The sequence below is a fragment of the Boleophthalmus pectinirostris genome, unplaced genomic scaffold, assembly GCF_026225935.1.
Source record: "Boleophthalmus pectinirostris isolate CB_2022bp ecotype Guang Dong unplaced genomic scaffold, ASM2622593v1 HiC_scaffold_3, whole genome shotgun sequence".
NCBI classification, from domain to species: domain Eukaryota; kingdom Metazoa; phylum Chordata; class Actinopteri; order Gobiiformes; family Gobiidae; genus Boleophthalmus; species Boleophthalmus pectinirostris.
The window spans coordinates 20506503-20524810 of record NW_026571299.1 but is presented as its reverse complement, the minus strand read 5'-3'; the positions used below and the strand labels follow the sequence as shown (position 1 = coordinate 20524810).

The window sequence follows — 18308 nt, the reverse complement described above, 5'->3', positions numbered from 1 at the left end:
TGTGGAGGGCCTCACTGTAGAGTGCTGGCTCTCTGTGTCTCCTCTCAGGCCCTGGGAGTCCGGCCAAGCAGCCGCCAGCAGCAGTCGGCCAGCCACCGCGCACCAAGCGGGCACCCACAGACACACACACTACACCACAACAGTTCAATACATACACAGGTCCTGCACCACAACAGTTCAACACACACATAGTACACCACAACATTTTAATACACACACGTACTAAACCACAACAGTTAAGCACACACATGCTGCAACACAACAGTTTAATACACACACACACAAATACACACACAAACACTACACTGCAACAGTTTAATACACACACACACACATTACACTGCAACAGTTTAATACACACACACTACAGTGCAACAGTTTAATAAACACACGCACACACACACACAGTGTCACTGCTAACTACCTATAGGGTCCAGCTTGACATTTTCACTGGTGCTCTGCTCAGAAAGGGGATCAGGGACACACTTTAACCTGCAGCACCAATGTCGTCTGTGAAGGCTCGCTGTTCTGAATAATACCACAGTCTTTTTGTGAATCTCTGAATAAATCAGTTTTAATTGAACTTGAGACACACATGTGAGCAGAGCTTTTTGATTCTGTAATGGGACAGTCCTGGAGGCATTTTAGGGCGTGCTGAACTCAGGAAAGATAACCCCAATTTGCCCCTAATAGGAGCCAACTCATTAGTCCTGGCTCTGTTTCTGTAGACTCTTTATTTTACTGTAATCGCCCAAATGGGAGTGGGAACCAAAAACAAATAATTAATCTGAAAGTGCATAAAAACCCCAGAAGCAGCAGATGAGAGAGGGCCGGAGTGGACGGCTGTTTCCTGGCTCTCTCAGCTGCATGTACATCTGCAGTCCAACACACACACACACACACTCCGCCTCATGTGTGTATTTGGTCTCTTGATTGCCTTTCCTTCCTCTTTCTCTCTCCCACTAAAGACCTGCTGTCCTTCCTTCGACTCCGGGTGCCTCAACTTGCTCAGACTTTGTCCACAAAGTCACAAATGCAGCGTCATCTTTGTCTCATAAAAACATAAAATTACTATGGGAAAAGTATTTTTGCATTTGCGATATAGTCGAGTCCACTATCTATCTAAAAAATATTCTTGCCGCTAATACACGTCAGTGAAAATTTGTTCATTGGGTTTAGAATAAAATACATCCCTAATTATAATTTAACATAATCATGAATGTCATGGGTGAGTTGTTTTTACTTTGCACTTAGGGGGAGATTTTTAGTTTTATTGCAACATGTACTTTCATTTTGAAAAGTTTTGAAGTTTAGAAAAATTTGGAAATATCATTCCTGGTGTGGTCAAATTTGTATAACTTCAATTTATTTGATGACAACCTAAGCATCGTTCCCACTGCTCATAGAACTTCCTAGCACATACAATACAGCACTCACATGGTAAATGGCAAGTGTTTTTTTATATAGTTCTCATATCTGGTTGATTCACATAATTATTGCATCTCTTGATGTACTATTGAAAATGTGGTGCGTTTAATAATAAATAATGTTGAGAATTATGTTTTGTTTTTGAGCATAGAGCATGTGGGTATGTGCATATGTTTGACTGTGTATAAGCCCTGAGCTGGAGTCTGCTGTCTGGGTACAATGGTCCAGCCCCAGGCCTCGATTCCACAAAGAGGCCTTCTCTGAGGACTGCAGCATCACAGATAGAGGAGGAGTCTGACCAACGCATTACCACGCTTAAACCATCACAGAGCTTTCCTTCATCCATCTGATATTACATATGATTTTAATAATGAAACCGTCATCATTAAAGTGCATATGACAGGTTAGACTACTCTTTTCACTAAAACATAATTATATTTACTACGATTTTATTTTTTTTAATGCATGTGGAGTTTATAATTGTACTTCCTGGTTGGACATGGACAGCAGATGACATGTGTAAAGGTAATTCCATAATGTTAACAAGTGATAAAAACTTTCTAATTTAGACAATGGTTATGATTAGACTAATACAAATAAATACATAAATAAATACACCCTGAAAGTTTGAACAGCCAGAAAACTGTCTTTCATGCACATAAATTATCCCTGCCGCTTTTGGATAGAAATATTGGTGTTGATAACATAGGTAGAAGTATTCTGTGAACTCAGCAGTACTTCCTGTATTTTTGTACTTTTCTTCTCAACTTTTTTCACACAAACTGCCACTTAACTGATCTAAAAATATGATAAATATTTACCACAAGTCTTATCGCACCAAACCCCATATAATTAGAAAAACATGAAAACTTGTCATAAGCACTTTAAAGGAGACTTTGGGTGAATACTACTCAATACAGGGGAATAACAGCGGCGTTGCGGGGTACACACAGGAGGCAGTGATGTTGTTCTTTCAGTATTAAACTTTATTTTTTCCTTTGCTTTTGTGAGATGGAAAAATGATAAAAACTTACAGCTTAGGGACTTTCTAAGATAGGTCAGTGTTTTCTTTACATAATTACCATGAAAATAAAATTATGACAGTTTCTATGTGTCTTTGACAAAAGCTTAGAGAGTGAAAATAAATTATCATAGCAATAATTATAACATCCAATATAACAACAATAATAAAGCAATTAAGTATTTATAAACACTTTATTTACTTTTTTTCTCAGTTTTTATAATTGTTTTTATTAAAAACTGTGAGCCTTGTGGCGTGTACAATCCAGCATGTGAAAGAAGCACTGGGTTATGGTAATGTAGTCTTGGTCTGAATGTTTCAAACCGGGCTTTGAGGAGCCAGTGCAGGACCTATGTATCTCACGTCTAATGAGACGGTGGTGAGGTGGACCTCTCGTCGGTCTCCTGTTACAGGGTCAAGGAGAGGCGGTACCAAAGTGACTTAGTAAAATAAGCACAACTGTTAAAAGTGTCTCCATTCACACACTCCTGTGGTCTGGTCACAGCAGACCACTGTCCCATTAGCTCTTCACAGAGTCCATAATGTCCAGACGTGACCTTAGTCCGACCACTGTACATCACACCAGTCCACTAGAGCTCTCACAGGGAGCCCGTGGCGTGTGAATGACCATGCGGATGTGAAGGCTCTCAGTGTGGCTCAGCCCAGACCGGCGAGCGATTGGAGTGGTGGGGGTGACCGAATGAAGGGTGAATGGGCGTGGGTGTGGGCAGCATGTGTCCGGAGTGGCTGAAGGGGGGCAGGTGCCCCATGTGGGTCATATGGCTGGTGAGACCGGGAGCAGCTCCAAAGGGAGATGCTTTGTCCTGCATGCACTTGGACAGCTCGTCGAAGCTATCCCCCGCTCGCTTGTTTCTCTTGGACTTGCTGGACATCTTTCGGTTGCGTGTCTGGATGCCTTCCTTCTTCATGGTCAGGGGCCTGTTGACCTGTGGAGGACAGAACATTAGCTCAAGGCGAAGCACACAATAAAGTCACACAGACTGTTTGAGCATAACAAGGGTTGCGTAAATCCTATGTGTATCAAGAAGCCTTTATTTAGAATGTTATCTGTGACTGAGCAATGTCAGATTTCTACAAATATGCAGTGTGGTCATATATTGTTTAACTTGAAAGAGATAAATCTAAAGTAGCGATATTTGTGTAAACTTGTTTTTTAGTTGAACAGCAACACTCCCGATTGCTGAATTCATGTACATGTATGCTTACATGATCAATGTAGAGTAAGTCTACATGTAGTGTGATTTAGAATCAAAATAACAAATTAACAAATTCCATGTTAGAGCTTTTGTACCAAACACTGCCTTTTTATTGCTTTTACTAAGACATGGGCCATCACAGCATAGGTCTGCTCTTGGATATGTTTATGGTAATCTGAAATTATAATGTTGCTCAATTAATGCTATAAATATTAAGCAGCAGTTTTGCATTTATAGTCCCCATTATGCGTTAAGGCAGGGGCGTGTTTTTGCTTTTGTCCAATTTCAAACCTAACAGAGGGGACAATATGAATACATGAGGATGAGGGTCTGGCTGGTGCTGAATGACCTGCTCAGACAAATCCTCATCAGTGTAACCGACGCCGTTACACTGACAGACCGTCCCACCCGCTGCCTCTCCAGGGAGTACCGCCCCCATTCAAACAACCATGCACTTATAAAAACACTGGGTTCTGCCTCGCAGGACCTTCACACTTCTTATGCTCTTAAATCGATGGGAGCTGTCCGCCCACTTGACCAGCTAACGACCAGTCGCCTTTCCTCCCCGCACCAAATTCTACTGGACTTACATTGTGCAGCTTGTAGTACAGACCGCAGGCGTTGCACACCGGGTCCCCGTTGCCGTTGCGCCTCCAGAGCGTGGTAGTGGTGGTTTGGCAGTTCGCGCAGCAGGTGCCTGCACGTCTTGCGGCGGACTGCGAGAAAACAGAGAAGTGCGTGGTGAATAATGGACCATAGAAAGTCTACGGAGAGGTTACGCTGGACCCCCGAAAAAAAACGGGAAATGCCACGCTTGTAGGTTATAATTTATCACACCTGTAGGCCTATGGCTATAGGCATTCTCCCAGAAACGATATCGTAATAGAAACCTGTGGACTATGTTGTTAACACGTGCTACAAAAACAGTGTCACATTAAATTACCTAATTTATTATTCACTCTGAGTGAATCGCAGTGACCAAATTTCCACCTATGCTCATAGTTTAGAACGCGTCCTTTTGTTGCACTGTGCCTAGCTAAATTACACTAACGTTTAGGCTGTATCATACCATATTTAAAGCATATCATAATCAATAGCCTACTATTATTAATAGACAAAGAGGCTCTGCGTAAATGCCATATAAAGATATCTAATGAAAACGTGTGGTGTAAAAACCTGTTTTCTGTCTGGCAACATGTCCCTGTATCCATTTCGGATCAATTCTTCACACTTAATAAGAAACACAGGCTTTATATGCAACGACCCCACGGCCAAGCATCGCTGTTGATTTTTAATCAACTGTCTTTTCAGATGTGATTGACCAGTGCATAAACTGAGCTGTGCGTCTTTGCGCGCTTTGCGCATACGGTAACTCATAAATCCATGTTATTTTCCAATGAACGCCCTCTGCGCCTCGTGCCTTCACAGCGGCTCTAGTCAATGTTGTGGTGGTCGCGCTACAGAGTTACATGTCAGTGTGGCCAGAGAAATGCAGCGCGGTGGTGGAAGGCGGAAACAGCCGGGAGTCTGACTTCCTTATCTGGGGCGGACAGATATCCGGATAGGAAACAACTGGATGCCCCTTTGAACACTATAGTCTGAAAAACACTTGAGCTGAAAATGCAAAGGCACACGGGCCGAGCCGCTGGAAAAATGTAGCGTCACGGAGTAGGGATGGCGAGGAGCGGGAGGCGAACAAAAAAGTTTCATATCAGCGCTAATATCTGGGTAATTCGGGTCAGGCAAGGGCGAGGCTTATTGGCACTTCAGTTTTTAGTGGACGTTGGACAATGGGAAAAAAAAGTGTGTGTGTGTGCGTGTGTGTGTATATATATATATATATATATATATATATATATATATATATATATATATATATATATATATATATATACAGTTGTAAAGTAATTTTAAAATATGAAATAGAAGGCATTTGCTTGTACGGAAAATGTTGAGTTGAATGATTAGTCCAATTATTTTGTTTGTTTCAAGTCAAGCTATTGCGCCTATTTTGAAATGTGCCATCAGGTAAACCAATCTGAATGTAGAAAAGATTCTGAGATTTCCATATGGACAGGAACACTACATTTCTCCATTACTTCCATTTATTCAGTCTTGGTGTTAACTAAAGCAGCATGGGCATTGGTATCAGTAACAGTATCAGAAGTACCACCAATAATGATAGCAGTAACAATGGCAATAGTAGCAGTATTGTAACAGGCCATGAAGGCGGATCATCGGGGGTGAGAGGGACAAACAATTCCAGGAAGATCATAGGGAAAATATAACTTTCCTGGAATTGTGCTGCCGGCATCTGCTTTGTGCTCATATTTTGGAGCCTTCACAGGGGGGTTCAAGTGTTCGTTTTATATATGGACTTACCAGTCTGCGTTTGGGCTTTATGAGAGGTCTGTTTTGGCCATTCATCTTGTGGTACAGCCCACAGGCGTTGCACAGGTAGTGGCCAGTACCGTCCCGCCGCCACAGGGGAGTCGAGGTGGCGCCACAGTTCACACACTCACGGCCCTCTGTGTAGAATTCAGAAGAGGGAGACAAGAAGAAAATTTATATAATTAAAAAGTTCACTGTAATATACCAGGCCAGATCATGTGCAACCTGATAGAACAGTTAGAATACAATAGACACATGACAAGTGCAGGTTGATATTACAGACACCTCCATGTAAAATGAGCAGGAGTGAGAGCACAGCCAGAACATGCAGAGGTGTCCAACAGGTACAAAAAGACACACCATCAAATGAGGCCTACATTATTCATTGACTTGGTGGGCACCTGAGAGGAAACTTAAAAAGCTATAGAGAAAACCTGTACCTCATGTAAGATGTGGTAGATAAAAAATTATCTACCACATCTTAATATTACCATAGGCGTGATCAGTTGAATGGGGTATAAAGATTTGCTATAACATGGTTATGACGTGGTGCCTTTCTCTTAACATCTATATTTTGTTCATTACTGCCATTATTAATGATCATTTGAAAATGCATTAAGAAAATCTTGACCAACACAACCTGTTTTTGTAGTTTCTATTCCATTCATGCAAAACCTGACTTCAAACAGCCTGTTGCTAAACAGACCGCTTCATTTAATTCAAGTATGTCTCTCCCTAGAGCATCCTCTCATTCTACCTGTTAAAAAGCCAGCAACACCCGCTGTCCCACCCTCTCCCCACAAAGGAATTTGACCTGAGCAAAACCTCAGCACCTTTTAAATGCATCTCTCTGTCTCTCTCGCTCTCATTCCACATTATTTCTTAAGCAACACGCAGAAACCATACTGTTGAAATGACACCTTATGTTTTTAAATGCTGAATCATTAACAACAAAAGAGCTGTTGCAATTCTAAGATAAAATGGGAAGGTAAAGGGTCGATGTGGTGGAGAATGGTGCCTAAGAGGAAGCCACACTACTGTAAGGTATCTGTAGTGACAACTGAAATGTCATTGTGGCATTTTGTCCAACAATCAATCACTATTACTGGCTCTGGACACTGGCCTTTGATAGATAAGAGGCGTTTTAATGGCCGAGCTGATATGTTTGTGTTAGTGACTCGGCCACAGCTCAGCCAGCTTCTTTTAAATGTCACAGTGTAGCATTTCTCTGCCTTCAGTCACACTATCAGGCCTGAGCATTCCCCTGGTGTAATAAAACACACTCTTACAATGGACCACCATTTTCATAATTACAAGAACACACACGGTGGGTTGTTAACAGGGTGTTCTGCTGGTCTGTTGTTTTTTCTTGCACATTAATTCAGTGGGAACAATGTAAGGAAATTACAAAGCCTTTACAAACTGTGCTCAAAATGCCTCCATCACCTCAGTATTCTCAAACACACGCCATTGAATACTCTTTAGACATTCACAACCTGCTGAACTGTAGCACTGCTTCCAAACAAAAACAATAATGTGTCTTTCTCATGAAAGTTCCCACAGAGTAAAGGCGGGAGTTCACATGATGCGACTGCAGTAGGCCAAGGCCATCCTTTAAAACAGCAGGACTCTTGCTTTGTTAGCGCCTGGATCACGGTGGGCGGGTGCGTGTCGTGATTTGTTCAGTCCAGAGGTATACAGGATGTGGCAGAAGCCAGGTCGTCGTGACTTCTTCGCGTTTAGGATCAGTAAAGGAGGCCATATTTAACAGATAACAAGTTTGGAACTGGGAGCACGCACGCTTCTTTTACACGGCAGCACGAAGTGAATAATATGCGTCACAAAATAAACCTGATGCAAATTTAATTTTATGCTCAAATTAAAATGTGAAACGATCATAGACATTTCTTTTATCTTACAGGCTACTTGAATCAGAAAATATAGATCTAAAGGCAATTTACCTTTTTCAAGTTTTCAGAGATGTTTCTGTTAATAGTCAAAATCTTCTCGTTTTTTAATGTACACACTATCAGCCACAAGCCAAACGAAATTAAAGGCTGATGACTAAAACATATCATCACTCTGGGTAAAAGGTGAATTGAACAAGACGATACTTTACTGAGACTATAAGTATGAGAAGCTGAGAGAAAGGCAAACAAACACACGTGAGACTCACCTGAGCTTGACCGAGCTTTGCTTTTGCATTTCGGCGTGAAGCTGGACGAGGACGCGCCGAGTAGGCCGCCGTGGTGGAACAAGCTGCCGCTGTATTCGTGGGGTGTTGGCAGGGGGTACGCAGGATACGTGGGGATGGGGTGGTGAGTGGCTGGAGTTTGGCTGTTCATGGGTGCTAGGCCGCTCCGCAGCGGGCTACAGCTCTCCATCTTCATGCCATCACCAAGTGGCACTTGGTATTTGATTGAGTCCTTCTCATCCATACGCGTAGAGGTGGGGGACGTCGGCCCAGGGTCCGGTGACACGTCCTTTGGTGGGGTTGGAGGAAAGCTGTATAGGTGCGGACTAGAGTGGGATGCGGGAGTAAGAGACGAAACTGGTGCTGTACCAGCACTGCTGCTGCACGGATAGGCCGAGCTGGTAGGGTGCAGGCCAGATTTGCTGAAGTGACTGACCGCCCATGCGTTGTGGTGGTGCGCCGCAGACAGAGCTGCTTTCCCTGGGTCCAGCCAGGGAAGTCCGGGGCTGTGAATGAGGTGCGGCCGGCAGACCTGGTTTCCAGTGAGCCGTGCTAAAAAAAATAATACAAATATTATCTTAGTCTTTGAATACGCACATAAATCACCCCAACTCTTACCTTTGTTCTGATATGATTTAGGAAAGTCGGACATTTAGTTTCGAAGGTTTTGAAGTCACAAAATAACTTGATAATCACTGATGTGCGTTAGCTGTGTTTACGTCACGCTCACGCGCTTTTTGTTGTATGGCCTCAGTAAAAGTGATCTCGTCGGGGCGAAGCAGCTCCCGCTCTAAAGATGGTTATTAGTAATTTTGCGGTTTTTGTTTTATATCCGGGAAGTAACTCTCTCTCTCTTTCTCTCGCTCCAGAAACTCCTGCCCCTAACAGAGAAGGGTTACATGACTTCCTTTTCCTCTCGCTGTCATTTGCTAGAAATTCCTTTTAGACTGTGTAGTGTAGAATGACAGGAGCTGTCCGATACTCTCTGCAAAATGGTGCACTAACTGTTTCAGTTATACATATTTTTCTGGATGTACACTAATACAACCCTTAACAATGATGCAAAAAAATCCTGTAGGCCTGTTTATTATCTCACATACTTATTAAAACCGATAAACACGGAAGGCAAAGTAGCCTATTTAAATAACTGAATTAGGTTTTAATCTCATCCATTTCATCTGGTCATTAAGCGTAACATCTTACCGTGCGCCTGGCTGTAGGCTCTGGCCCTGGAGTTGGAATAGTAAGGGTTCCCTGGAGAATCCAAGTGGTTGAGGAACATGTCCACTTCGTCCTGGGGTAGTAGTGGCGTCATGGGCTCCATGTAGTTGTGTCCCAGACTGTGGTGGTGAGAATCGGGGTGCTGGCCGTTCAAGACGGCGTGGTGGTGCGCCATCCACCGGGACTGATCCGCCGCTGCGACCTCCATGTCTCAGTCTTTTGCCTCAGTGCGTCTTCAAATTCCTTTATCCCCAAATAGAAGTTAGATAGTCCTTATATGCTATATAGAAACGTAAACGTCCTGCGCCGTAGATGTAGAAGTTATGACATACAATCCTTTAGCCGGTCGTTCCACTCTTTCTTTTTAGACCTGCAAAAAATAAATAAATAAATAAAATTTAAAATAAAAAAAATAAAAAATAACTCAAGAAACAATTCGCAATACAGTCTGCTTAAAAATACATATTTTACTCAGGACTGAAGCGTAAAATCCGCCCATTACTAGCACTAGACTTCATGCGTAAAAGTTCATCACGACGACTATGATGTAGGCTAAGTGTGTCGTACGAGAGGAAACACGCGTCTCAATGCCTACCTGTTGCCGTGTTCACCAGCTGAGGACAAACGTTGGCTATGATATGTAACTCCTGATCCGTGCGTTCATTAATGAGATGTGGCGCAGACTGATGCGGCTGGCGCCAGTAAATTCCCATATTAAGCTACTGGGGGCGGGACCTCGGTCTGAACCAATCAGGTCAACGCTGCCGCAATTGGCTCGCTGCATCCCCACTCTACTTCTTTCAATTTCAATTTTTTTTTACATCGTAAAAGCTAAAAGATTTATCAATCAGCGACATAATTTCTTAGGCTCTTTCACCACCAAGCTCACACTGAATGAGCATTGGTAACAGATAATCGGCTTTTTAAGTGCGACATATACGAAACTCGGACAGTAGGCGACTTAACAGAGTGAAAAATACTGTGCACAGGATGGCAGGCCTACTTAAATGCCACAAATAAAAAGATAAATATTTACATTTCAGATTTGTCAGATATTTTTATATCCTACTTCATACTCATCCATATTCATAATATGTCGGCCTTGGCACCGTTTTCGGTTGATTATGCTTAACAATTGTAATGATTGTAAGTGTGGGTTTTCGCAGACTGCTGTTATGTAAATAAACAGCGTCTTCAACACTTCTAAAACCAACAGAGGAGGAGCCAATTTATGACCCCCAAATTGAGCCCATTGTTGGCTGCGCCTAATTGTCTTTAATTAGTAGCAGGACATTCCTCTTGTGAAAAGAGTGGCTTTGTCTTGGGGACAACCCAATCAAACAGTCCGCATACTAATGGCGCCTCTTTCTTACCTGATGGCACTGGGATGGGTGCAAGGCCCGTGCCTAGTTACCATTTAGTGACAGTCTTGCTCTCTGTAAGTGTCGCCTACAGCCGACAAGTTATTAATGGTAAAAAAGTTACATTATGCATGTATTATATTTTAGCTTGTCAATTCAGCATCTTTATAATTAGAACAACAATTTATAGATTTATAACATGAAATAGTGAGATAATATGTGTTTTTTATCTACCGCTACTCCCAAGGCGTAAAGGTTTGCTCATAAATGCGTGCGTAAAGATGCCACGCAGAAAGTTGGCGCTTGACTGTTTGTGGGTGGCTCAGAGAATAAGTGGAGGTGGGTCAGAGACTGGACTCTCCGACAGGGTGACGCCGGGGCCTGACATCACCTGCGTCACGTGGGGGTTGATATTTGGCGTAGACGTCAGGCGTTACCTCTGTATACTTATAGCCAAGTAAAAAGTCGCATCAAAGACTCTGTGATCTAGTGGCATAAAAGCGCATTGCAACTGTGCGTCAATCACCAGTCCTTAAATCACTGTCTTATTTCCAAAGGGGCACAGGAGCATTAAGATGATGAGCTAAAATCAACAAATGAGTGCACGAGGCAGACGAGGGGTGGTATCTGAACAACATTCAACTAACATGCAACATGCAAGAGATACAAAGCATTAAACCAGTTTAAAAGGTTGCCTGTACAATTACTTAAAGTGTTGTGGCTTATAATATATTTTTTAATTTGATATTTATAATAACACCCTTGCTTGATTTCACACTGATTTTACACAACTGATGTTGATTTTTTTAATTAATTAATTTACTTATTTATTCAATATTTTACCAGGTAAGTCAATTGAGAACACCTTCTCATTTACAATGACTACCTGGAATTTTTACTTTCTGTATTAAAACATACACATGTAATTATATTTATTTAAGGTGTAAGCAACAGTAGCAGATTTCAAAGTTTGGGACAGATTGGTCTTTGAGCGGTGCTGGTGTTCATTGTTGGTTGTCTGTTTGCCAGATGGATTACTCAGCAGGATTTAGCTGTGTGTAATTCATACCTTCATTAATCCCATTTGTATCTGTGCTAGAACAAAAGATAGTGTGGTTGTGATTGGGTGGGGGAGAGATAGTGCTTTTTTCAAGGGCACAGTATTGTTTCACACAACAAGGATGCTATACTAAAGATGGGGAGGCTTCATCTAGAATGGTGTGTAGCCACAGCAGCTAATGAACAACAAGATTATCAATCCGATCTATGCTGTTATTAAATGGGATCGGCTTTATCTACCTGTTTGTTCCCATTGGGCATGGCCATCCATCACTATCCGGAGTGGAGGTGTGTGACTAGAGAGAGTGAATAAGAGCAGTGTAGTGGGACATTGGGGAGGATCAGCTAAAGGATGACACAAACCAGTTGAAGCATTATTGCCCCTTACTAACAGCTAATTAGATAGAGTAGAGGCAATGGGAGCTTTATGGACACAGCATCCCCAGACACACAAGGGTCTGGATATCTAATGACAACACCACTCATTCCTGGTTACGATTTATTACAAGAATAGCAATATTGTGAGATCCAGGGCATTGCTATATAGCTATATTATCCATGACATGAACTTTAAATTGGTATCGAAAAATTGTTGTCAAAAGGAGACAGTAAAATGCATAGCCAATGTGACACTTAAGTGCCATTATTACAGTATAATATAATAATATATGTCTTATGTAGCTAGGTTCCAGGTACAGTCTATAAATTAGAATGTCTAAGACTTAGGTCTCAGGATATGCATACAGTATGTGCTAGTAGACCCTCGGTCGCCCCTGCCTCAGCTTCTCTTTTGTACTGGCGTGATTGCTCTTTCTGCTGATGAAAGAGGTCTGCTCAAAGTCATTATGCATTTTAAAGCGTGTCAATTGAATACTTTGTTCTCACTAATATCACGCTGATGATACACTAATCCATTTTGCGATCGACCCTTTTTCAGGGATAGAGCACCTTGCCCACGGCGACCTTAAACAGCTGCTGTGCAGGAGCTGTTTTAGTGTAGCTCTGGGATTATACATTTGTATAATATAACCTAATCCCGAATACAAAGACATAAACCGATAAATGCTTGCAAATGCTGTGTATTCTCAGCTAAATAAACATGACTCATGAATCAGTGACAGTATAGGCTAAAGCGTAAAGAATTAAGTCGCGCATCAAAAATTGAAGCGCATGTTTACGCACAATATATAATTCACAGTATCGTTTAAATGTTCTGTTCCACGCGGTTTACAGTAACCAAGCCAGTGGAGGTTCACCTTTCTCATAGAAGTAGGCACTCAACCAAAGAATTATTGTTATTGCGATTACAAACGTTATTCGGACAATGAATCGTAGAATAGCCCAGTCGTTGGAGCCATGTGATATTATTTATTTGAATATTAATTACCTACCTCTGTCTGTCGGCGGGTTTGATGCACTACCTTTCAAACCAATGGCCCCTTGGTCCAGTCGATGCACTCATCGATTATCCCGGCCGACTCCTTAAATTGTAAAAAAGAATACAATCGCGACAGTGTCCTATAACAAGGAGCGATTGAAAGAGGCACCAGAGTCGAAAACGCCCAGCACATGCACAGCACTTGCGCCCTTCTCTTACTATCTCACTCTGTGCAGTATTTGCGCCTCCCCTCGCTGTAGCTCTGGATATGTGCACAAACTTCTGCGGCTCCATGAGCAGGGCTGAAGGACAGTTACACGTAATGGCACGTCAGCCCACACCCTCGCTCCCGGGTCCTAGTTGTAATATGGCCCAAGTCTAGGTCCCAAAAATAAGCAGTCATTTAATACAACTAAAACTGACCCACAGACATCACCACTTTTATTATTCAGTTCAGTGAAACATATTTGCACTATAGGCTACCCCGTTTATCCTGCGCATCTTAATAACTTAATTTGCACCATAGGCTACCCCGTTTATCCTGCGCATCTTAATTACACCCTTGCCGTTTTGTCGTTTAATGTCTGATTTACTTTATGAGTATATTTTATTTTTATGTTATTAATGTTGTAGCCTATAAGTTCCTTAGCTCAAGTTAGGAATTTTTATGCAACATAGTTTCCCAAAGGGCACCGGAACCGTGCGTAAACAATGCGTAAAACGATGCGTAATCACTTAAGTGCAGTTTTAGCTGCAGTTTAAAAAGAATAATTGCTTCTTATGTGTATCTTTAAAATGTGTGCAGAATTTTGTTCACAAATATGCCCTACAGTAAGCCCCATATGACTTAATGAGTACTTTATGTTAGAAATCTCCTACCTCCGCATTAAACGCGATAAGGACCCCAGCAGAAAACACCCCTTATATATGCGTTCTGTGCTTTGTGTTCCACACACCAACAGCAACTTTGTAAAACATGCAAAGCCTCTAAAATCTCTTGCACGCGACCCGTCCTCGTGCGCCGCTCCATAAGCAGGTGCAAGAGCGCGAGGACCTCTGCAGCTCGAGGTTTGTGTTCCCTAGAGTGCACACGCGCACGTCAACAATACAGAAGAAAAAGGTCGTCAACTGAGGCTGTATTAAGAACGTCTGCGTGTGAAGAACTGAGTGTGTAGCCTATAATTTAAACATTTAACTCTTAAGCTGGCCACAAATAAATATAACAGCATATGTAAAACATACATTACTTTTACGCGTCTTTTGAGTTAATTTATAGGCATAAAAATAAATAAATAAATAAAAATCTTATTTGCGAATCTTTACCCAATTAACTCCACGTAAGTAGACTACACTAAAATAGTTGTGGTGTTAGGCCTTTGTAGCCTAATATCAGATCAATATCAGAACACATTTAAATATGCGCCTTCAAAAGTATTTTATTTATTTTATTGTTTTATTTTTCTGTTGGACTGTATATGTGAATAAATTACTATACAGTCATACGTTGAACTAAGAGATTGCAAGACTTAAATTATGTAGGCTATTGGCGGCACTTTTGAAGCCACGAGGCCTATTTAAGCCAAAGGTTAAACGAGTTCAAGCAATCTCCCATTACAGTTGTAAATTCAGTTGAAATATTACACACATTGTAATTTATTTACCTTAACTTGAAAATTAATGGGCCTATTATAACCACAGGCCTAAATTTCACTAGACTCCAAGTTTACCCATTTTTTAAAAATTATTATTATTATTATTATTATTATTATTATTATTATTATTATTATTATTATTATTATTATTATTATTATTATTATTATATGGCAACATATGTTCCACTCGGGACAGTGTGTAGTCCAATTTTCTTGCAGGACATTCTCTATAATATGCACACTGCATTAGATGGCCCTTTTCTTGTGATTATTACCAGGGGTAATATTTCATCGGCTTCACGCAATCTTTGTTGTGTGTGAAGATAATAAATGGCCTAATCGTTATCAGCAAACTGCTGGGGGTGTCAGCAGCGACCGAGGCTGCGAGCGGGCTCCAAAGTGCTGCTGAATAAATTGGTGTTCCTTATCTCTCTCTCCCAGATTATCACCGCCTTTTCAAACTTGCACAACAAATACATTCAATGCATCTAATGCATCATTTGTGGGGGGAGATCCCGGAGGTTGATAGAGACAGATAGGCGCAGGGAATGAGAAATATTTACACGCTTTATGCTGCACCGGGACAGCCAAGCACCGTGTGGCGTTGGAGGCAGGTTATTGGCCCACATGGACACGCACACTTTACATATCAATACAAGCTATATTAAACATACATCACCAGGATACGATTCTTATCGGGATGATTAGTCCCACTACTGCTGTTGCCTCAGATTGGCTTCATTTTTCACTTTACCTTCTTTGAACATACATGTGCGTGCATTATACAGTCAAACATCATTAAGATTGAACTTTATACAATTAATACAATGTCATCAGATATTGGTGGTATTCAGATTTCAAAATGTGATGATGCCATAGTCTCAGGGAGGCTAAAGCCAGTTTTTCCTGTTGCTTTATTCTCATATGAAATTACTAAAAGAATGTTGCTCATGTTTTTCAAATCAAAGTGAAAGGTGTATTTTATTCGTTAAATAGCCTATTCTATTATTTCCTTTAGACTATAGAAGCCTAAATGATAGTAGCGTATACCGTTAGTGTGATGTCATGTGAATGCAAACTCACTTCAGTTGCAAACTTTCCAAACAGCAACAGTGCGTACATAAATTTAATTTGCTTGCCTATTTGTCCTTCTTGAGCGACCTTGTCCTAGGCTAAACCTGCCCTGTCACATTCGTCCACGTAGCCGGAGCAGGTCAAATGAGCCTACAACAGTTTATAACGGACCATGGGCCATAATGCAGTATTTATGAGTGGCTTTATTTAAATAGAAAATAAAACATTGCCAATAGGCTACACACTGCGTACACACACACACACACACACACACACACACACACACACACACACACACACACACACACACACACACACACACACACTCTCCTTTTAATACCGCGCGGCATCTCCACCGGGCCGGTGCTCTGATGGTCTCCTAGACGACCAAGATAACGCAGCAGCAGTTTTCCATATCGGGCCCGGAGTCTATTATAGCTCGGATTAGCTCTTTTTCCGAAAAGGTCATGCACAAAGTCACCAAACCCGCGCCCCTAAACGTACAACGAATGCACATTCATAAACATGCATACATTTTATTCAGTAGGTTATCATTAAGCTAATAACAGCGCATTTTCCGTGTCCATAGCTAGTCATTCAACTGAAGGCCACCAGAGTGGACTGATCTCCTTTCTGCATGGACCAGGCCATCCGCTTGCAAGCCATTTACTGATATGTAGCGACCTCTGGCGATTGCATTGAGAAATAGCAGGTGATTCTCGGGCGCTCTATAGGCTAATCAATAGGAGAAGGCCTGGATATCAAGTCTAGACTATAGGCTGCACCCAAAGAAAGAGAGCACACCGCACAAATGAATGGCCCAGCTGGGATTCCCGGTGATTTTAGAGAAATTTTGAGAAACTCTGACAGGAAGTGCGTTTAGGGAGGGTCAACTTTTAGTGCATGCAGTCAGCCAGAAAGCAGTTTCCTGTAAGTTTTAGGCTCTTTCCATGTGTTTATGGATTGCTATTATATGTGCAGCATCCTCCCTAGTTCTTCTACGCTAAGCCTATAAAATATTTTTGCTGAGTGCACTGCAGCAAATTCAAATGATTATAAAAGTGTTATTGGTTGTAGCTTATATAGGCTACAGGCTTACTTAAACTTGCAGGATGCAGATGTCACCACAGGAGTGAAACTTCCTGCCCATCAAAGAAGCTTATGCCAGTTTAATGGACTGAAATCAGTAGCCCATAGCGGAATTAGGGATATTTTGGCAGTTTGCAGATGGAGGAAGTAGAGATTGTAGGTAGAGATGTGATGGATTGATATACCGACTGCAAGAGGAAAAATCTCTTTGTCTCTTGGAGCTGAGTAGACAATCAAAGTTTCCTATCAGCTCTGGAGTAGGGGAAATTGGCTGCCCTGGGAAGGAGAGGGCCATTCTAACAGCCAATGGGAAGTGCCCCTGTCACTCTAACCAACTCCAATAGAGAAAGTAGGAAATGTGTGTTCTCTGTGTGTGCAGAAAGAGCAGCCTTGTGTCACTTGCCTTCATGTTATCCTGGATGATAGTCTGAAGTAGCTCACCACTTTGATGTGCTGCTGCAGATCCTGGGCGCTGAGGGACGGGGAAGAACCATGCGGGCACATTTTTTGGCAGAACCTCCCCCCAGAGCCATGACCATCAGTGCTTTGAAGGAGCGCCATGTGGCAGAGAGGAGAGGGTCTTAGTGGGAGCTGTGGACAGTTGCACAACAGCGGTAGAGGAAGGGATTACTGTCCTGCTGATACAAATCCATGCAGAGATGCAGGCTGACAGCAGTGTACAGAGGTGGCGAGTGTATGGTTCTGTGCTGTCTTCTGTATATAATGTTTTAAAGGGCTCATATTAGGCCATATTCTGATCTATGTTATAAAGTTGTTTCCTCATCAAAAAAATACCTGGAGTTCTGTTTTGTTTAACATAGAAATCTTGCATAATTACACCAAGTTCTTCTCTCAAACAGAAAATACTCATCTTGTATACTACTTTCATCTTGTGATGTCATGTGGCAATACAGGAAGCGCTTCAGTGTGTTTTAAACGTCATACACCTTCACTTGACTCATTTGTTTCATGACATCTCAAGGTGGAACAGAGCATTTTGAGTAAATTTTGCATTTTGCCTTAATAATAGTGGTAATTTGAAAGCATTTAAAAATATATATATATTATCACTGAAACATTTTTAACAAAAACTAGATGCATGTTGCAGGCCATACATCCCACCTGCCTTCAGCTTCTCACTCAAAAATGCATCTGTCCACACGTTTCTCTCCTCTGTTTGAAGTCCTCTCCTCACCTCCGCTTTCGCCATGCCGTCCTTCCCT

At 41.8% G+C, this 18308-nt stretch overlaps 1 protein-coding gene across 4 annotated transcripts; it reads right to left on the bottom strand.

Annotated features, from left to right (window-relative positions):
- Positions 1 to 2436: 2436 nt before the first annotated feature.
- On the bottom strand, positions 2437 to 13499 carry gata2a (GATA binding protein 2a). 4 transcript variants are annotated; one of them, XM_055160602.1, is made up of 6 exons: positions 13284 to 13499; positions 9455 to 9842; positions 8235 to 8803; positions 6049 to 6207; positions 4257 to 4382; positions 2439 to 3396 (listed from the first exon to the last, which is right to left on the bottom strand). In XM_055160602.1, exons 2-6 carry the CDS (start codon positions 9678 to 9680, stop codon positions 3097 to 3099), a joined length of 1380 nt encoding a protein of 459 aa, XP_055016577.1. In that variant the 5' UTR covers positions 9681 to 9842; positions 13284 to 13499; the 3' UTR covers positions 2439 to 3096. The 4 variants fall into 4 exon arrangements, with proteins under 4 accessions (XP_055016580.1, XP_055016577.1, XP_055016578.1 ...); XM_055160603.1 differs by lacking the exon at positions 13284 to 13499 and adding an exon at positions 10068 to 10150; XM_055160604.1 differs by having other exon boundaries at positions 2441 to 3396; positions 6049 to 6194; positions 8234 to 8803; positions 13284 to 13498.
- Positions 13500 to 18308: the final 4809 nt, after the last annotated feature.